General features: G+C 49.9%; 1 protein-coding gene across 1 annotated transcript in view; it reads right to left on the bottom strand.

The window, feature by feature from the left end:
- The window catches only part of Hspa12a (heat shock protein family A (Hsp70) member 12A), a 62,009-nt gene extending 53,364 nt beyond the window's left edge, over positions 1-8,645 (bottom strand). Inside the window, exon 1 of the mRNA XM_026389179.2 lies at positions 8,574-8,645. Within this exon, the coding sequence (XP_026244964.2) occupies positions 8,574-8,616 (43 nt within the window). The 5' untranslated portion in view covers positions 8,617-8,645. The remainder of the gene's footprint in view (positions 1-8,573) is intronic.
- Positions 8,646-21,944: the final 13,299 nt, after the last annotated feature.

Here is a 21,944-nt window from a genome sequence, read left to right on the forward strand (position 1 = left end):
AGAAAAGGGGAGGGGAGGGGAGGGGAGGGGAGGGGGGATAGTAGACAATAGGACAGACAGCAGAATACATCAGACACTAGAAAGGCAATATGTCAATCAATGGAAGGGTAACTGATGTGATACAGCAATTTGTATACGGGGTAAAAGCGGGAGTTCATAATCCACTTGAATCAAACCGTGTAATATGATGTATTAAGAACTATGTAATGTTATGAACGACCAATTAAAAAAAAAAAAAAAAAAAAAAAAAAGGCAAGTTCCAACAGAGAGGGATCACTATGCCTTGGATCTCTAGGTATCCATGTCAGCTTATATCCTATGCTCAATGATCCTGGGCAATTCTAGTCATTTCTCTATCCCTGGGACACAGTCACTTGAGTAGCCAAATGGAGAACCCTCTGGAGAATCATATGGTAGATATTTGTGGGCAGAGTCTTTCCTTCAAGAAATCCAGTTATCAAGTTCTAATTAGATCTAGCAATTGAGCAAGGAATTGATTTTTTTTTAATTGAGATGATTTTCTTCTGCCTCAGCCTCCTGTTTCTCCACTTTTGCTTGCTTTGGACAATAAATACTAAGCAGCAAAAAAAAATAAAAAAAATAAAAAAAAAAAATAAACCCTCCTCCCTTACAAGAATAAACTTGATGTTCATTCATAATTATAGCAACAGCTAATAACATAATAGTTAGCACTAATTTAGTGTCTACTTCACGCCTAGTTCTGTGGTAAGTGCTTTTCTCAAATGAATCCATTTCATCCTCACAAAAGCCAGTGAAGAAGACATGATTATAATTCATATTTTACAGATGAGAAGATGGAGCCTTTAAGAGGTTAAGTAACTGACCAAGGTTACAGAGCAGGTAGAGGACACAACTCAGATTTGAAGCCAGGCCATCTGGCCCCGGAGCCCACATGGGATCATTAAACCTCCCAAATCAGCCTCATGAAGACAATACAGAATAACACTTACCGTAAGCTCTCCTCATACCAGCTCTTGCTAAGCACTTCATATTGATCCTCTCACTTAATTCCAGCACCCCAGTGCAGCAGGGATTTTTCATCAGCCTTGATTACACAGGAGAAAGTGAGGTGCGGCGGTGTTAAACCCAGAGGCTAAACACATCTGAGCGTCTGAGCCCAAAGTCCAAGTTTGACCAAACCCTCCTGCCTGCCTTGCCCCACTTGAGGCCCACATGGCTGAGAAGAAGACAAAGAAAAGTAGCGCAACCCCATGGTACAGCTTTCAAATGGAGATATTTAGAACATGAAAGGAGGCGCTATTAATAATTTCACTGGGACAAGAGGCATACACGAGAACTATCCCAGCAAACAGGACATAAGCACTCTTAAAGATAAGGGCACTAAAATCAAGGCCCAAACTCTGCAGCTCAGGCTTTCCCAGAAGGGGTTCTGTGGAGCAGCTGCGAGCCCCAGGGGACATCTGTAGCTTCCAGGTCACAGTCAAGGCTGGTGGAGGAAGGATGGTCCCAGGAGCTCAGAGCAGCACCCGCAAGGGGCTCTGCACTGCAGGCAGAGTGTGCCTGGGGGTGGGGGTGAAGTCCATCTGAGGACAGAGGTCAAGCAGCACTGGATACAGGCCTAGGACCTTGAACCTCACTGGCTGCCCTCATCAGAAAACTCAGGGAGAGCTTGGAGCTGTGGCAAAGGGCCCAGTGACGGGGCCAACAGTCTAAGATGCACAGCTCTCCGCCAAGGTCTTAGACCTGCTGGACAAAAGGGCTGTGGTTCTTGTCTGCCCCTAACTGGCTGTGGGTTCTCAGGCTAGCCCCTTTCCCATCTGAGCCTTCTCAACAAAACGCATCCACAGATAATGGCCCCACCCACCTCCATGGGATTCACAGTTTAAATAACAATTGCAGAGAGTGGCAGATGACCCATGTGCAAGGAAATGTGCTCGGTACTTAGCCTCGGATGTGGGAGTAAGTAAATAAAATCCACTCGGAGATGTGTACTATGATTATTCCCACTTTCCAGATGAGGAAACTGAGGAGGGGAAAAGGCAGGTAAGTAACTTGTCCAGAATCCCAAAGCTAGGGTCGGAATCCAAGCTAACTGACCCTGTAAATTCTGATAGAACATTCTTTCTTCTCTATCCAGTCTCCCCAAAGCAGTATACACTGGTGCAGGGTCCCTGTGAAGACGATCCCATGTCCCTGGTGGACAGGACGTGGCTGTGGTGGCACATGGGCTAGCAGTACATCTCATCCTGGCTCCTCCTGACTTTAGGATTCAACGGTGAACTCTGAAAGCACACATTCCCAGTCCCACGTTTCTGGAGGGTCAAGTCAGAGTAGGACAGGAATGAAAATTACAATGTGTCCCCTACGTCCTAAAGCTTTTCTCTTTCTGTTCAAGTCCCTTTCAAGTCTGATTCCATCAAAGAGAACAGGTCAGTGTGGTGTTATCTCCTAACCCTCTCTAGCACCTTCTAGGTTCCCTTTGGACCCAGCCTCCGCTCAAAGATTCCTATTGGTAAAAGCGTCTCCCAGAAGTGCAATAACCTCATTTGAGCCTCCATGCATTTATTCCTGGGCTACCCCCTATTTATGGAGAGGGACACAGGTTTTCTACTTATGGAATTGATAAAAATAGTCTTTCTAAAATAAATTCATTTTTTGAAAAACAGTATATTGATTTTTATTTATTTATTTTTATTTATTTTTTTTGCTGTTCAAATTGTCTCTTTAATATTTATAATGGCACAATCCATACTTTCATGTTCTAGATTTTATCACCCCAAATAGTAGAATCATAGCCAAATCTAACTTTAACATGTACCTACCTTTTTATATTCTTTAAATAAAGATTCAAGTATCAGGTGACTACTTCAGTGTCCTGAATGTTTGCGTTCATGATTTATGTTATCTTAAATCCTAAAGATAAGTCAGATATACCTCTCTTTTACTTTATTTTTCTTTTCCTTTAAATATTCTACTTTTTATTTATATATTTTACATTTCTCATTATGTCCTCTGTGATCTTATTTGCAAATATATTACATTCGTATATTGATTTTTAAAAGAATCAGTAAATCACTTTGCGGGGAGATCCATACACCAAGTGAATCAGGAGTGATTCTCAAGTGGCTGAAGTTTGGGAAAAGTCTTCTGAGAATATGACATGACATGCCTGTGACCGACAACCCTGAGCTCTGCTCTTGATCATCCTTAGGAGCCGTGTTTCCTGGGGAATGAACATAACTTCTCTGAGCCTCAGTTTCCCCTGGTGAATAATCACCTATTTTGCGGTATAGTGATGAAGATTAAATAAGATGACACAAGAGTCAGCTGTGGCCATACTCACCTGTAGTCCCAGCTACTCAGGAGGCTGAGGCAGGAGGATCACTGAGCCCGGAGTTCAAAACCAGCCTGAGCAACATAGTGAGACCCCATCTCACAATATATACACATATATGCTACAGGTACAGAGCTGAAGCTTAAGAAAGCTTTGCTGACTAGGACATCTCTGAGCCAGGAAATGACCAGTCTGCCACTCCCTGCCCCGCCCCCCACCCTCAGGAGCTGTGCCCATGGTTGACACTGGATTGTGGGACTCCCTAACTGGTAAAATTGACTGTCCACTGGATCACAGTCAGGGCATCAGGACTTTGTAGAAGTTCTCCAGGTGATCCCAAAAGGAGCCCCACTCAGGTAACTGACCCCAGCAAGGGACATCCTCTGGCCAAAGAGAGCAGCTCCAACATGCATGCCCCCAGCCCCCTAAGTGGCCGTTGAGCTGCCATCACTCCACCACCCTCTGCCCCACTGTGGGATCTGCAGGTGTGGGAGGCATGCCCGGGGATACCTAAACCACTTCCAAGGGGCTTGCTTCAGAGAGTGAAATACTGTAGGTCTAAAGGAATTGGGATTAGCCTGAGTCTGAGAAAACTCAGAGCACAACCTGCCCTTCTCCTAAAGCCTCCCAGCAAGCAGACCAGCTTGACCCACCACCAAGCCATGCAAATGAACAGCAGTCCTGTGGGCACAGAAGCAGAGGCAAGGAGGCCACTCTCAATTCCTCCTATGGGCAGGCTGATGATGGCAAAGCCATTTCCTCTCATCTATTGTCTTGGCTGGGCAGGACAGACCTGGGCAGGTTTCGTGCACCCCATTCACAGGCTAGGAAATGAAAGTCTAGCTGGAGTTTTGGCACTCTAGGCCACTCTGGTCCTCTACTCGCCATATGTGTGACAGAACATCTGGGAGAACAGGACAGAGTCATCCTCAATACCAGGAATGTAGCAAGGGTCTGCAGGCCTGGCCTTTGTGGGCAGGTTTCCTTGCTGAGCTCTGCCTCCTCCTCTCTGGGTATCTCCTGGGCCTACCCTGTTCTCTCCTGGGACATCCAGCCCCAGCCCAGGCCTATGTGCCCACAGGGGGCAGGGGCTCCCTCCCTGCCACATGCTACTCATTCATTAAAAGCCCCTGATTCCTCTGCCACTCTAATTATGCACAGCAGTAATAAAAGAGCTCTCTCCCTTACCAAAGAGGCCTATTTATAAGACAAGAGAGCATTTCGCCCCCACAAGATTGAGTCGTCACTCAAAGCCTTGTTGGAATCAAAGCCACATCTCTTCAGAGTCCCCCCTCCCCCCTCCAGCCTGGCCCACTTCTGCGCATCCAAGTTTCTAGAAGTGCCACTGTGGAGGGGGCAGGATGTAGATGCCATTGCCTACTGCTGTGTTCTCTCCTCTTGCTGATTGACAGTCATTCAACACAGTAAGACATCGATTGAGTACCTACTATGTGCCCTCACGAAGAACATGGAAATGAAAGACACCTTGTCAAGAGAAAAGGCACGGAGAGGAAACAAGCTTTTGGGGTCCATGACTGACTTGTATCCTGACTCCAGCATTTACTGTCTGGGCAAGTCACCAAATTTCTCTAATTCCTCAATTGTCCTAGTGGCAAAATGGGGTAATGATGATACCAGCCTCACAGGGTTGGTGGAAAAGTCAATGGGAGACATGCAAAAATGGGCACATCACAGGCACATGATGAACACCAGGGCATCACCAATGGATAAGTACCAAAGGCTTTGGGACTACACAGGTAGAGTTAACCTGGACACATGGATCCAGGAAGACTTCCTGAGAAGTGATTGCCTGATCTGAGATCTGAAGGATGAATAGGAGTTTGATAGACCAAGAGAGATATCCCCAACAGGGTGAACTGTATGCGCTGAGGGCCAAAGGAGATCATAGGGCCTGGGAAACACAAGACTCTGTATGGGAAGGGCATGTATAGGGGACATAGTTACAGAGGCAGGTGCAGGCACAGAAATGGATCACATCCCCAGAACCCTAACACAGAGCATCACCTTGACCTTCTCTTGGTTCCTTTGGGGGCCATAGACAACACCTTTCCACTTCCACCTGTAGTTTGGCAGCAATACTTTGTATTAGTCACAGGCTCACTTAATTAGACACTCATCACAATTTTCTGAGGGCCAATGATGTGCCATGCATGTGCTAAGAGAAGCTGTTGGCTTGACCACCCGGGCCCGAGGCCAGTCCCTACTCTTCCCCAGCCCCTTTCCAACTGTGCATCCCTAAATCTGTCAGCACTCTCCTCAGACCCCCCCTCTCCCCTGCCCAGAGAGTCATTCATTCAACAAGTGTGGTCAGGGCTAAATGAGACAACTCAGTATTCCCAGGTTTTAGCATACCCAAAATCCTTGATATACGTCAATGACCAAAATGTCTATTTTCACTGAATGCCAAGTTGGTAAGAAACAGAAACCCACCAGTGAAGCCTAATAAAACACCTCAAGACACACCCTGACCCTGGGAACCTGCCTTCCCTGGGAACCCGCCACTGGTTTCCTCAACCCCCATTCCCACAGAAAATGAATGGCTGTCCACTGTTCCAGCCTGCCCTAAGTCCGTCACCAGAGGAGCTATCCACTCTGTGCCACTTTCCCCATCAATTCATCTTGTTCTTCTGGGACTCCATGTGCCAACATCTCAGGACATGAGGAAGACATGGGACTGAGGATCACTTCAGCTTCCACTGTGTACACTCCAGAGACTAACGGCTGTCCTTCCAAGTTTGAAAATTAACTAATTTAAATATTCTATTAAGGAAATTTGCAAACATGTCAAAGTAAATAGTAAGGAACCATCATCTACTCAGCACCCAGCTTCAACAACTACCAACATACTGCCATTTTTGTTTCATGGGCACCTCCACTTGCTCCTCACCCCAGCATTTCCAGCACCTCCACCACCAGAGGTCCCACTGTATAAGAGTCCCAACATAGGTTGATGCCTGTGGGATTCATTCTTTTGCACCAGTAGCATCATTGAAATAACCTGAAACACAACTACTTCATGTACCAGATAGGATGGCAAGCACTGACCATATCCAGCCCTGGAATCAGATAGTCTGCATCCCAATCAACACTTCAAGATGTGGGACCTCAGACAGGTCATTAAATCTTTGTTTAAATATCCCACCAGTAAAGAAAATGCTGGTAACAGGAGTTAAGAGGCTTTAAAAAATAAAATAATGTATGTTCATTGCCCAGCACACAACATGAAATGAGGAAACCTTAGAAATAGATGTGGAAGGGGACAGACTCTGCTCCTATGAGATACTATTAATATCTCCCATTTTGCAGATAAAGAGATGGCACCCTAGAGAAGCACAGTGAGCTGCTAGGGGAAGCCTGCTCTTCCAGTTGCTGTGTCCTAAACCCGTGCACCTGAACTCACTAGAAGCAAAGAAACACTCTAAGGGAATCCGGTGAGTGATGGCAGGTGACCCAGCACACCCTGCATGTGTTTCCCTGTCCTGGGTGGGGATGTCTACCAGTTGTGTGTGTGTGTGTGTGTGTGTGTGTGTGTGTGTGCAGAGTAGGAGTGCTGAATGATTCTATAAGACAAAACGGTATCGAGAAGTGGGTGCACAACTGTGCTTGCAATTCTGATTTGACAAATCCTATGCCCAACCTTGTTTGATTCAACCACCCACACTTTATCTCAGCCTGAGAGACAAGAAACTAGCTCACTAACTCTCAAGCTTTAGCAATTCTGACACCCCTTAGGATCATCCTAAATTTTGTTTTCCAATTTAAAGAAAAAAAAAGGTGGAGGAAAAAATGAGCCCATCCAGCTGCTGAGGGGTGTTCAGACAAAGACAGCTGTCAGACCCTTGCCGGAGCCTGACTGCTGAGGAAGGTCGAGGGAGAGGGGCAGATTCTGGGTGCTTGGTGTTTGGGCACTGCCTGGGCTCTGCACCTCCCCTCCCAGGAGTGAGTCAAGTCAGGATCCCCCAGCCCCCACCCGCACTCCCCCATCACTGCAGTGCGTGTGGGGAGGCACCTCCCAGATCCGCAGGAACAATGGGCTGGGGAGGGGGTAGGTGCATCTCCAGTGCAGCAGAGGGCGGGGGCCACTGCCACCAACCAACCGGGAGCGCAATTTCAATGGTGGCTGCACTATTGGTGCTTTTGCTGGCCTCAGTTTCCCCGACTTTAGGGTCCAGGCAAAGCTGGGCGAGCCTTTTCTGGCTGGATTTCCCTTACGTCCGGGCATTTTAATTTCGTCCTCCCAAGACGGCTTGCCTGGAGCTCCAGGGAAAGCCGCTGGGCCGCGCTCCTCTTGGGCGATTGCTCCCACCAAGGCCCTGCAGGTCAGGGACGCCCGGCGTCTCTGGCGCCCAACTTTCCCCACTTAGGACTCACAGGAAGACCGGAATCCTGGCCAGCCCGTTCCCACCGCGGGCGAAGGTTGATTTACTGCCCTGGGCTCAAAGAGCTGCTCCTCCTCTTCCTCCGGCCTCATTCTCCGGTTCTCTCCGGCTCTCCCTCCCTCCATCTGTGCCCGAATCACTCCCCAAAGAGAGCGGCCCTGGCACCTGGGCCAAAATACAAATGTCCTTCCTCCGCACTGTCCCCACCCTACCTCTGGCGAGGAGGGGACTGTCAAGCCCCTGCCGCTTCGCCCTTTCCAAGCCCAGGGAATCCTTGGAGATGGGTGGGGAGGGGATGGGATAACCTAAGGCGGGAGCTACTGCTCCCACTCCAGGCGCGTGGGTCCCGCCGCGGCAGGGTGGAGTAAGGGGACAGGTCCGCATCTCCGACCTCCCCTAGGATCCCACCCTCGCCTCACTGAGTCACGGAAATGACCCTCTGGGGATACCCGACCACCCAGCAGCCGGCCATTTACCCGGCCAGCGCTGGCATCCCCAGCACGGTGCACAGGGATGGACCGAAGGGCGGTTCTTATCCGAACTCGTAATCGGCCCTGCCGGAGGCGCCACCCAGAGGCGGGGACAGAAGGGGTGCCCCAGCGGGGGCTGCAGTCCTCGTCGCAGTGTCCGCACCCTGGCCGGAACAGAGCACGTGACCCGCGGGCCACCTCCAGTTCCCGGAGCCCTCTTCCCTCCTAGGCTCTGTCCCTGGCCTCTCCCTCCCGAGAGGGCAGGTTGGGTCCAGGGCACCTACTTTTCCATCGTCCACGAGGCGGTTGTGGGGCGCCGGTCAGAGCGTGCCTCATCCCTCCCCTACACTGACAGCCGCAGCCGCAGGACCCGCGCCCTGAGCTCACCTCGGGGCCCCGTGTCGCTGCCGCCGGCCTCCTTGTCCGCCATGGTCGCTCAGCCCTGACCCGCGAGAGGAGCCTCCTGCGCAGCGCTGATCCGTGCCGGTGCGGGTTCCTGTCCGCGTCCCCGGCAGCGCTCGGGCCGGGTCTGAGCCTCTTGGCAGCGGGAGCACTGCTCTGACGCGGCCGCCGCAGCCCGGGCTCCTCCCCGCGCTCCTCCCCGGCCCGCCCCGCGCCCCGCCCCGCCCCGCCGAGGCCGAGCGGCCGGGAAAGGCTGGGAGGCCGGCGCCGCGAGGGGCCCCGCCCGAGGGCTCCACGCCCCACCCGCCCAGAGTCGCCCCTCCAAGGCCGGGCCCCCTCCTCTCTCTTCGCTTTGGAGCCCCGTCGCTCGCCTCCGCGTTGGCGATGGGGGCGATGGATGGAGGCGATGGATGGTGACGCGCGCGGAGCTCAGCGGCTCGCCCATTTGGCCCAACGCAAGGCGTGCGCAAGGTACCCGGCTTGGCGAGCAGCTGGGGACTGGTGTCGGAGACCCTGGGACCCTCTTTAGAAAGCACCACGTATCGAAGCCCGAAGCCTACCACACAAAACCTATCCTCCCGAGGATGCTGCATCCAGTCCCCACCAGTTTATTCCCCACCCCCATCCCACTCCTCAGTTCCAGAGAAGCGGTTCTGGACAAGCGCGGTCCCGGCGCGACCCGGAGCCAGGCTGCGGACCTAGGACCAGTGCAGCCAGCGAGCCCAGGACACCGCCTCGGGCGTTCCCCTCCCGGCCGCCTGCGGGACTCCATGGCAACTGGAGACCCAGGGAAGTGCTTGCAGCTGAGGCCGAGTCGCGCCTTCCATATATGGGAGCCGGCCCTGGCCCCGTTAGAAGTCTGAGAAAAACGACATTAATAATGCAGGGCTTCCATGGTGAATGATTCATGTTCTCTGTCCTCTGGCTTTGCCACACACGTGCCACCGGCACCTGTTAAGGCCTAGTTAGGCAGCCGCTGTGTCGACAGTGCCACTACCCTATCTTGGCAAGCAGGGCAGTGATGTCCACAGTCACTGGGTCTTTCCCTGAGCCAGCACTATGATAAGTACTCAAGTTCATATCTCCTTTCTCCTCATAACTGAAACATTTTGCAGATAAGGAAAGCCAGGCTTGGCAGGTTTATGTGATCTCAATATCGGACACACAAGCAGGTGAATGGAGTAGCTAGGACGCCTACACAGGTGGCAACTACCAGCTATTCCCTAACTTCCTGAGATGCACAGATGGTATCTCCCAAAAGCCACCCAGGGAGGTTTGTCTTGCAGCCAGGTTATGCTAATGGAGTGGGTACGGGGCTGCTGGGAGAGCCCAGACACTGGACTCTGCTCAGAAGATGAAACTTGGTCTGGGGACACACAGCTCAGTGGTACACTGTCTGCCTAGCATTCACCAGGCCCTGGGCTCAATCCTCAGCACCAAGCACCAAAAAAAAAAAAAAAAAAAAAAAAAAAAAAAAAAAAAAAGAAGAAGAAGAAAGAAAAATAAAAAAGAAACATCTTCTGTTTGTTGCATTAATAGTCCTAAATATCAGGGCTAGAGTTGTGGCTCAGTGGTAGAGCACTTGCCTGGCATGTGTGAGACCCTGGGTTTGATCTTCAGCACCAAATAAATAAATAAAAAGATCCATTGACAACTAAAAAAAAAGTCCTAAATAACCACTGTATGTAAGTCCATAGTCAAGTTGTATAATCAATCTGAGCTTTAATACCCCCATCTTTGAAATGGGTATAACAGGAGAATCCATTCAAAAGACTGAAGAGGATTAGATGGTATGCTTAGGTTGGGATCTAGCACATGGTAAGCAGTTCAAAACACATTACATCGAGGAACCTTTTTAATGACAGACCATGGTCAGCTGTGCAGGGCAGTGGAGGAGGTACATGGAAGGCACTCCCAGGGTGGACAGTGTATTCCCACAGAGCACACTTTCTCTACCAAGACTGCTTGCTGGTTGAGGTAATACCTGCCGTGTCAGGCAGAACCCACAGCGGGCTCCCAGTGAGGGTCCTGGAGACCAGGAGCCTATGGGACCCAAATGCAGACAGGAGGAAGGGTGGAGGCAGTTATGCTGGGCACAGACTGGCCCAGCAGGCTGAGAACAAAGAGACAAAGAGGGGGAAGGGCTAGCCCTGGCCCTTCATCCACACTCCACAGCGGCCTCCGGATTCTGCTCCTATATCCCCACTGAGAAAATCTGGCTGCGCTGAGTCTACATGAGTTGGAATGTAAGAGGGCAGGGAGAGCCACCTGCACTCTGTCCACTGAGTACCAGAGTCCCATGGACATATGTCTGGACATGGTTGCCCCACACAGCTGGCTATTCAATGTGGTCTGATTGAGTCTTTCTTGTGTCAAACTCTTGCTGAGCTCCCCCCTCCCCCGCGCACACACACAGGAAAAAGCTCTCACTCTTTGGTGACATACTGAACACCTTTGACACCCACAGCCCCAAACTTCCTCATCCATAGTGTCTCCCAGGAAGCCTTCCTCCCCACCCTTCCTTGTCAGGTTTACAAGCTGCTTCTGTTTCTTGTCTCCTTCACTTCCCTCCCTTAGCAGCCTGCATCTGGGCATCCTTCTGGGTCCCAGTCCTGTGCACCCATCCCCAGGCTCCTGTGGTACTCTGCACACCCACACATCTCTGTTGAGCTCCATCCTCCACTCTGTCAGCTCGGCACTCAGGAGGTTCCTCTGTCCATCTGTAGCGATGCCCACCTCTACACCCAGGGCTGACCTTCCCCTAGGACTCCAGACCAACTGAGCAACTCCCAAGGGTATTACCCAGGGTGCTCATACTAGAGGAAAGCCCACGCCATCCTCTCCTGCCCTCTCTCCTGGGGGTGGCATCTCTGTAGAGGTGGTACCACCCACCAGGGGCCAGGTCAGACACCTGGGCATCTACTAACTCTCCTCCCTCAGGTTTATCCAAGTTCAGTCAATCCCCAAGTCAAGTGTGGCCCTGTGGCTTCTGAAACCTTCTCTCCATCCTCCCTAACCCCTTTGTCCAGGTCCCCAGCTCCTATGACCTGCAGCAGCCTTCTCAGTGGTCTCCTCTTCTGCCCCTGTGACTACTCCCTGTGACTCTGTCCTGCCCTGCTGCAGCTCCCCATCATGGATCTGGTCCCTGCCTCTCTTTTGCTGGGATTTCAAAGATATGGAAGTGTGTTGGATGCCTGGATTACAGGTTTCCTCTTTCCCTCCCGCCCCCACCAGCAACCTTTCCTGGCATGGACCTCCCAACTTCAGGAAGCCCTCTCCGCACCCCTGGGCTGGCCAGTGTGCCCCTCTCCAGCACCTGCATGGGACCCCTTCCCTCCTCATCAGGAACCTGGCCTGGCATCAGGACATTGGCCTTGGCAGCCTGTCAGAGCCAGCAGGAACCATGCAGCACTCCCCCATCTGTCTCCTGCTGTGGAAAGGCCTTGGGCTCCATCTGCCCTCAGCAGCAACCCAGTCGCAGTGATGTGAGGGCGCATGAAGAGGATGGGAGATGACACGCAGGCCTCAGTGCTAGGGGCAGAGAGCAGGCGGTTTTGATATTCAGGGGAGCATAAAAGGCAATGTATGCTCTTCCTCATGTTTGCCTTTAAAATCCATCATGGAGGGCTGGGGTTGTGGCTCAGTAGTAGAGTGCTCGCCTAGCATGTGTGAGGCACTGCATTCAATCCTCAGCACCATGTAAAAATGAAATAAAAACATTGTGTTTCCACCTACAACTAAAAAATAAATATATATTAAAAATTCATCATGGAAATGAAGACACACCCTGGTGAGCACAGGGTCCCCTGGCCAGGAACTCTCGATCTCTCACCTAATTCTCCTGGTAGTCCTAGCTGTTTTCACAGGACAGGAAAGGGAAGGAGCCAAAGGCTGAGGTCACACAACATCAAGAAGGGCTCCCACCTTCTTCCCTTGATCCTGTGGTTTCTTCCCCAAGAGCTGCCAGAGTGAGATCACATCACTCTTCTGCTACCAGGTCCTACAGGAATTGGTCTCCTGATGCTTCCATTACCAAATGCCCCCACCCAAATGCACACAGACATCCCTGATTTGAATATAGCAAATCTGCTCCCATGTCCCAGGAGGGAACCACAGACCTCCCTAAGCTATGACCTCGCCCTAATGGAAATCGAGTCAGAAGCCCAGACTGCAGCCCAACTAGAGCAGCACCTGGCATAGGAGCCTGTTATCCACTCTTCCCCTAAGGTCTCCGTGTGGACATCACTTCCCCCAGGACACCACCTGGCCCTCCAAGACAGCAAGAGACCCCTCCTCTGTCCTCTGTGCTCAGTCCCCAGTGCAATCCTGTCATTGCACTTATCACAACAACTCTGAGGTCAGGGTCATTATTAACTACATTGTACAGATAACAAAATGAAGGTCCTAAAAGATCCCCGAGCCCAGAAGCTGCAGAGCTTTGAGACTAAACTCAGGTCTTTCCAACTTCAGGTTGCCCATCCCTTCTCCAGATGCGAACTCCTCTAGAAGATATCAGCTGTATCCACAGCCAGACCCTCAACAGGGCCTGGCACAGAGATCCAAATAGTCGAGGAAACACAGGTCTTTCCCATTCTCTCAACGCTCCTCTTTGCCAGCCTGCCCACAGACACTTCTCGCCTAACCAATGACATCCCCTCCCCCACCATACCAACTCATGTGCAGAGAAGCCAGAACCCAGAGGCAGACCCAGCTAACTCCACCAGGCAGCCTGGACACCCTGTCACCAGGCAGTGGGGACCGGGAACCCAGGAATACACCTCGCTGAATCTGTTTCTTCACCTGTAGAAAGGGCATGATGGCTACGGGGAGGATCATTGTGGGAGACACAGATGGAGAACCTTCAGCTGAGGGCTACAGTGTTATATAATTTTCATATTTGGACCACAAAATGCCTTTTCATTGCAAAGGTTACAGAATGGATTGAGGCAAAATGTCCTTGCCTGATGAGAACATGCAGAAGATACGGACGGGGTAAGTCACTTTTTTTTTTTTTTAATGTTTATCAAAGTATTTTTTTTAAGTTTAAGAAACACTAAGACTAATTCAAATCTGAACTTTTACATAGGAAGCGTCCAGGAAAAAAAAAAAAAAAGCTGCTTTGGAGTTTATGATATGCCTCTAGAATTATGTCTAAAAACAATATCATAAAAGCAACTCCTTTGTAACAGGACCAAGACTCGGATGTCCAAGGAAACAAATTGCAGGAAAAGTCTGGGCATGTGTCACACTCCTTGTCCTCTGACCTTCAGCACATTCTGAAAATCCAACCTCAGAACCAAATCCCAGTGGCCAGTGTATACATCCTTTCCCCCTGGTCTCCCACCCCATCTGGTGTGAGTCAGCCTCTCCATTAACATTCCAAAACACCCTTCACATATACAACATGTGCTGCCATATGACCCTTCCAGGGCAAAAATTCAAGGACCAGAGGAAATTATTTCTCTAAATATCACAATCACTTGGGCCTGCAATGTAAACTTTTGAAATGCCTGCTCAGGTGATAGAGGGTTATCCAAATATTTTTCAGAAGTATTTCAAACAGCAGAGGGATCTGTAGTTACTTTCTCAGCAGCCTTCTCAGAACTGCTCAGACCCTGGCCCTACAGAACTCCTCGTTCACAATAAAATGGGGCATTCTGAAAGCCACATCTCAAGGAAGGGAGAGCAAATGAGAGACAAGGTTGAGAGAAGGAAAACTGAGATGATTGCATGGCTGGGAGAGCTTCCACCAGGGCTGCCAGCACCCAAGATGACCAAAGCCAAAGGTTTCAGGCATGAAGCACAGCTACTGTGACCCTCTCCAGCTCACAGTCCATGCCTGGCTTGCAATGGGTGCTCAGTAAGAGTTTATGGAAGAAATAAACGGATGGTCCAGTACACAAATAATGGAATGAAGACCAGAAGCCAGAGAAGCTAAATCTCTTGTCTAGGGTCAAGTTGTAGCCCTCCACTTCCCAGCTTAGCTTGAATCTCATTGACCCTCTCTGTGAAGTGCTGAATGGGAGAATGCTCACGCCCAGAGGAAGCACTCAGCTGCAGTCACCAAGGAGTAAGTGGCAGAGAAACAATTTGTCCCTCAGCAGTTTGCTCTTAGTAGAGTGTCCTGGTCTATCCTCCTGCACTGAGGAATCTGTGCAGGGCTTTGTCTCCAACATCTGGCACAGCACCTGGAAGGGCCCCAAGGAACGTGTCAAATAAGCAAATGATCCCACTGGAAGAGAGAGTGACAGTTTACAAAGCACCGTCACATCACCTCTTGCTCAAATCCTACCATCCTACCGCAGCACAGGGAGCGAAGCATCCTTATTCCCAAATTTTTTAAGATGAAAAAACAGCAGACCCAGTGAGATCAAGAGCAAGCTGGGCTTGCAGTCATGATTCTAAAGAGCTGCTTCGAACTATTTGTTTCTTTTAAATCTTGTGCTTTATTTAAAAGTTGCATTATATTTTGCCTTCTATTGCATTCTATGTCTACATTTTCTAAGCAAAAACTAACATCTCAAGTTGCTATCAATTGCTTATAGAATGTTTTACTGTGACAAATTTCAAGCATTCACAAAAGCAGAGATATTGCTATCATGAGCCCCCAGGTACCAATCACCCAAATTATTTAATTTGTAAAAATCAACTTGTTATAGTTTGGATATGAGGTATCCCCAAAAGCTCCTGTGTTACTGCGGAAGGTGAAATTACTACATTATGAGAGCTGTAACCTAATCAGTGGATTAATCCACTTTCTGGATTCAGAATCTGAATGGACTAACTGGGTGGTAACTGTAGGCAGGTAGAGTGTGGGTGGAAAAGTGGGTTCACTGGGGCATGCCTTGAGGACTGGTCCTGTTGGCTCCTCCTCCTTCTCCTCCCGCTCTCTGTTTCTGGCTGCCATGGCTTGAGCCTCACTTTGGGCTCAGAGCAATGGAGTTGGTAGTTCATGGACTGAAACTTCTGAAATCATGAGCCAAACTAAACCTTTCCTCCTCTAGGTTGTTCCAGTTCAGGTATTTTGGTCACAGCAACGAAAAGCTGACTAAGACACAACTTCTTAAGTAAATTGACTCCCAGGAAGAAATCACAGCAGCTGCCATTCACACTTTACATGCAAACACGATCGTTTAATTGTCACGGTCCTCTAAGAGGTGCGTACCTCCACTACAGCAGGGGCAGAGCTGAGAGTCACCTAGGCAGTCTGCTTCACCACCATGGGGCTGGGCCAAAAGCCTTGGAGGCAAAGGCTCTAAGACAAGGCAACAGGATGGGTGCAGGTCCTCTTTCTTTTAAGCCTAAAGCTTGCATTAAAACTGCTTGGTTTCTAGAAGCAGCCCACTCCCCATCAGCCAAGCACACGGATCCTCTCCCTCACCATTGTCTCTCACCCTCTTCTCCATCAGACTCAGAAACATAAAGTCCACCCAGACACAGACCCAGCCCTCCAGGAGCATGGAGCCTCAGTGAAACGGAGAGACGGATGTAACCAAAATCCCTAGCAGAGTTGGTAAGCATCCTAGCATGTGAAATTTACACGGATATTGCTCCAGGCCTTGCCCACCTTCTGTCTCCTCCATCAGGAAGCAAGGGCAGGCTCAAGGAGCAGAGAGGGTAAGGGAGTGGGTTGGAGAGTTAGATTATACTGGGGTTTGAATCCTGGCTCCTTCCTTTCCCTACTTTGCTGCCTTGAATGAGTCACTGACCCTCTCTGATTCACTTATTTGAAAAAAAAAAGTTGATAGGACCCCCATATGTTAAAGCCGTTAGGATATTACAGGATAATGTATGACCCGGTGTCTGCGGCAAAGCCAGCTCTTCATCCGTGTTGCCATTATAATTAGCTATTACCCATAACCAGTACTCACTACTCTCGGTGACAAAAGTGAGCTCGCCTAAGTGAAGCAGAAGTTTGTAGGCGGGCACACATCTGCAGGTCCTCTAGGATGCTGTTTTTGTGCTACCCCACCCTCTGCCACGGTGCTAGGGACCAAACCCAGGGCCTCACACAGGCCACACAAGCGCTGGACCACTGAGCGTCGATCCCAGTCCCCAGGGTGTTTTTCTTAACCAGCCTCCCTTAGGAAAGTCGGCAAGTTTGGAAAATAAATAAAATAAAAAATAAAACCCAGCCTTCCCCACTCGGCTGGCAAGGGATGTCGGCCACGTGTGAGAACAACAATCTGGCAGTGAGTGGGGCTAGGACAAAGATACCCTGTTGTTTCCCAGGCTGGCGCTGGCACTTTGGCACACTGGCATGCCAGCAGGCACATTCCATGATCCTGCTGGGCAAACCCACGCACAGTAGAGCTGGAACACCCAGAGTGAGGATGTCAGGCGTGGGCAAGCCCAGGTCCCCTGTAGCCTCTCTCCAGGACCTCCTGTGGGTGGATAAGGACCAAGAGCAACCCAGCAGGACACCTTGCGAACAGCAAGCGCTCATAACTCAATCACTCTGAACCCTGGTGACAGGGCATCAGTCCTGGTCTCAGGACACGTGGCTCCAAGACCAGACTCTGTCACGCATTTGCTGTGTGGCTTTAGACAGTCACCTAGCCTCTGATGTCTGGGCATATTATATGTATAATGCTCTAAAACTGTGCCTTTTAGGGATAGCTACTGCCCACAGAAAAATCAGGCAGTCATGCTAAGGTGTGGGGAGAGTGAGGGGGCCCTTGTCCTTTCCAAGCTCCCTTTCAGACTTTATCATTGCACCCCTTCTCTGAACGCTCTCCGGAAGCTGAGGTCTCACTTCCGGGCGGGGCCTGTATCCTGCCTCCAGGACTCCTCTGGCACCCAAGCTCTGGAAGCAAACTGGCCAGCAGGCATGTGAGAGCAGACAAGGGATCTCCTGCAAAGACCTGCAGTCGGAGCCAACACACTGCAGGGAAAGCTGCGGGGGCCCAGGACTGAGAAATGTCAGGCCCCAAGAAGGCCTTCTGAGGCCCCCAGAGTGAGGTCAGAAGGGCTGCCCTTCCCCAAGCTTCCCACCAGGGCAGGCGCACAGGCTGGGCCCATGCCAGGGGAGGCTCACTCCACCTCCATCTCCACAGGCCCGTGGCCACCTCTCAGCCTAGACTGGAATGACGGGAGCTCACACTGTGCCAGCCATTCTGAGGGGCTTGTGGATCTACATGGTGGGGGTCCTTCATTCATCCACTCATTATGCTCTCCAATAAGCATATACTGGGGAACCTATTATGGGCCGGGCCCTGAGGATAAATATGACAGTGGGAAAACAGGGCCCCTGCCCTGAAGGAGCTCTTGGTCTCAGGGAGAGACAGAAAACAAAAAGATACAGCTCCCAGAGGATCGAGGTGGGGCCAGTCTGGGTGTAAAGCTGAGCCAATATCAGAAGCCAGTATCTATTGAGCACTGACTAGATGCTGGACAAGGTCCTAGGGCCTCACAGAGTAGATAACTCTTGTAGATCATGCTTAATTCACTTACTCTCTCAATGACCCTAGAGATAGGTCACAGGGTTATTCTCAAGTTACAGATAAGGTCTCGGAGGGTCAGAAAGTTTTGACAACTTCTTCAAGGCTGGTCAGTGAAGTCTGAGGCCTGGGGCCCTGAGCAGGACTGTCCACTCCAGCACTCAGTGGATGGAGGTGGGGCCAGTCTGGGTGTAAAGCTGAGCCAATATCAGAAACCAGTATTTATTGAGCAGTATTTATTTATTGACTAGGCTGGGAACCAGGCAGCCTCGGCCACAGTATGGCTTATCAGGGGGAAAAGGGGTGATCAGGAAAAAGAAAGAGCCCCCCCCACGGAGTTCTGGGGTTCTCTGTGTGCTATGGTTCAAATATGATTTGAAATCACGTTGAAGTCTAATCCCCTTGTGAAGTTGAAAGGTGGAAACCTGATCAGATACGGTATTTAGAGGTAGGCTTTGGGGAGGTGTTAGGATAAGGTCAAAACCCGGACCCCATCCTATTCAGTCCTAATGGTTTTATAGGAAGAGAGAGACCAAAACACAGCTATGCACTCCTTGTGGGGTGGCATACGATGCCCTGTCCTGCCTCTGGACTGTGCCAGCAAGAAGGCCATCCTCCAAAGTGACCCCTTGCCCTTCCACCAAACCTATGAGCCAAAATAAACCTCTTTAAAAATTTCCCAGTCTGGGGTGCTGCGCTATTAACAACTGAAAACAGGCTAAACACTGTGAGGACTGTATACCGGTGTCCTGAATCCTAAATCCTGCGAGTTGGGTTAACCACATGAGTCTGCAGATCAAGCAGACCTCAAGTGGGCTCAGTCCCTCAGACCTGAGGACAAGACTAAGGATCAGGCCCAGACATTAGAACTCGCTCACCTGTGTAGACAGCCACACCTGTCTCCCAGATCACCTGACCTCCCTGCAGATGCCCCCTCCCTTCAGCAGGAAGGGCGACGGGTTAGTTTCACCGAGTCCCCGTGAGCCTGGAGAAACACCACATCACATAAAAAGACAGAATGTCTTCTGGGCTGACACGAGGGCTGTAGAGAGGCAGGGCAGGGTCAAGAGCACCAGCCTGGGTTTCATTCCTGGCTGCATCTGTAAATAACGACTGCACCTGCTGCATAGGGACGGGTGTGGAGAGTACGAGAGCGCATACCTGCACACAGAGCAGCGCTGACGCGCAGCCAGTGCCAGTAAATGTCAGCTACTATTGACTCTGGATTGAGTGAGCAGAGCCACTGGCTAGATAAGTTCAAATGCCATCGATCTATCTATTTTTCTGTCCATCTACTAATAATCATACAGCGGATGCATTGAATAAAAGACTGGAAAGAATGTACTGACATATTGAGTAGCTCTGCATACTGAGATTATGAGTGATTTTTATTTTGTTCTTTTCTCTTCCCCTTGTACAATATTTTCAACACGGAGCATGTTTTTCTTTTGTAACCAGGACAGAATACAGAAAGCATTCTTTCACATCGAACCCCCTCTAAAAGGGGGGACAGGTGGCTTAGAAACAAAGAGTGGATCCAAAGGTCTGCTTCAGTGCTCCGTGCCTAACGTCATCCGAGGAAGGGACCTCTAGGCAAGGATTTCAGTCCCCTTAGAATCTTCCACATCTCCCCTCCATTGACCCCCTGCCTTCAAAGAAGCGTTGCCAACTCTGCCCACCCCATTCACACTAGCTCTCCTTCCACCCTGCAGATTCCATACCTCCCGTAGACAATGCCTGTGACTTCTGGTGGCTGTTTGTGGACTACCTGATATATGCCAAGCTCAAGGACAGTTACCATGATGGTCACCTCTGAGCTGAGGTTCAGAGAGCAAACAATTTGCCCAGGACCACCCAGGCAGGAGGTGACACAGCTGGAATTCAAATTCAGATCCTCTCACTTTGAGTCCAAGGCTCATCATACTGGGCAGCCCCACGATCTGGAGAAGCCAGGAGCTACAGGAATATGGTCCAGAGCCAGAGGGTGTGGTGCCTGTTTCCTGCTTAGAATCCTGGCCTGGGATCATTTGGGTGTTAACTGTGCACAAGTGTGCTGGTGTACATGCATATGTATGTGTGATCCTGTGTGTGTCTTAGAGAGAATATATTTATCAAATGTTTTTCAAAGACTCTAAGAATAGATAGCAACACAAGCAGTTTGCTCAGGTTTTTCAAAGAATCAGAGAAACAGAATTTAAAGCCAAGAAAATAAAGAAGATGGACTCCAATGAGTAGAAAATGGAAAAATGTGACCCTGAGAAATTCTTCAGGGAGGAGACAGGCTTGGGCTGACTTTAGATCCTGGTTCCTGACCGCAGAATCCTGGAGGTTCAAGGTCATAAGGAACCTCCCTGGTTGATGTTGTGGGATCCAGCTCATGCAGAAATTCCTCCTGCCACACCCCTGGCAGCCAGTTTGCTTCTGTGTCTCCCTTGAAGGAACTGAGTACCTGAAGGTGTAGCACGTCCCTTCATCTCAGAGTGATGACAGTGGCTCTCCTCTCATAGCTGTCTTTCCTTTGATCTATTAGCTCCATCCTCTGAAGTAATGCAGAATAAATCTGTCCCTGTAACCAAGACAGTTTCTGTATCCATTAGGATATCTCTAGCTGCAAGTAATGAGGAGTCCTGGGGCAATAACAAGCAATTCAGAAGTCGTTCTGGGCTCTGCCCAGTTCCACTGTTGGCTTGGCCTCACGGGGGCAGCAAGATGGCTGCTGCAGAGCCATGGTCCTGCTGAGCCACAGTGTCCAGAGGAAGAAGGCAGTGTGTCTTCTTGTGGGTCTTTCTTCCCGGAAGCCCCCTAGCCGGCCTCTCCTCACTTCTCAATAGGCAGAACTAAACCACATGACCACTCTGGAGTCACAGCCATCCATGGCCAAGGACAACAGGAATACCTTAGTTGGCTGAGATGGACCTGGTTTACCCCTGAGCTGAGGACAGGGTCACTTTCCATGAGGAAGACCAAAACCAGGGTTCTTTCACTAAAGAACAAGGGGGAATTAACGCTGAGTAAACAAGAGTGGCTTTGATCACTTCGATACTTGGTTTGCAGAGTGGAAGATGTCTCCAAGGGTGACATTGATGCTTTGTGCCCACCCAAGATCCGTTCCCTGTCTGCTGTTGGCAGCACCTTTTGTGGCTCTAAGGAATCACCTCTCCTTGAGACCAGCAGCCCATCCTCTCCAAGGGACTGATCAGATTTTCTTGTTTTTCTACGAGCTGCCCATATCTTTCTAGTATGTTCATTTTTAGCTTCAATATCCAGATCCAGTCTCTGTTGCTTGCAGCCAAAGAACTCTAACCAGACCACCAGGTTCAAAGACCCCGAGAGCTCCTTGATCCGTTTTTTCTGGGCTGGTGGTAGTCTAGAACAATAAGCAGATCCCTGGAGATTAGAACCTGGGATCAAGTGTCCGGATCTGGATTCTCAACAACCTCTGACTAGCTGTGTGACCACAGAGAAGACACTTGACATTCCTGATAAGTCATCCTCTGGCATCCCCTTGTCTCCAGCAGGAATTGGTTAAAAAAAAAAAAAAAAAAAAGCACATGAATATTTTCATCCAACTCAAGAAATCTCACTGTAGTCAGGGCTCCTAATAATAAGCCACAAATCTCCATCTACTTGTTTAGCGAATTATCAAATTCCAAATCACATCACCTCTCTATGCCTCAGCTTTTTCACTGGTGAAACAAGGATACAAATAAAATCATAGGGTTTTTTTGGATAAATACTTGGAATACTTATAAAAGACTTATTCCCAGTATGTGCTGGGGATGTCAGCTTATTTATTCACATAATAACTAAATAATCAATATTAAGTGATAAATGTGTTCAGTTTCTCCCCTCCCTGGTTCTAAAAGGATGCTTTTTGCATACGTACCTGGTGCTTGGGTTCCTAGGCTATTTGTGG

This window comes from Urocitellus parryii, chromosome 5, assembly GCF_045843805.1.
Source record: "Urocitellus parryii isolate mUroPar1 chromosome 5, mUroPar1.hap1, whole genome shotgun sequence".
NCBI classification, from domain to species: domain Eukaryota; kingdom Metazoa; phylum Chordata; class Mammalia; order Rodentia; family Sciuridae; genus Urocitellus; species Urocitellus parryii.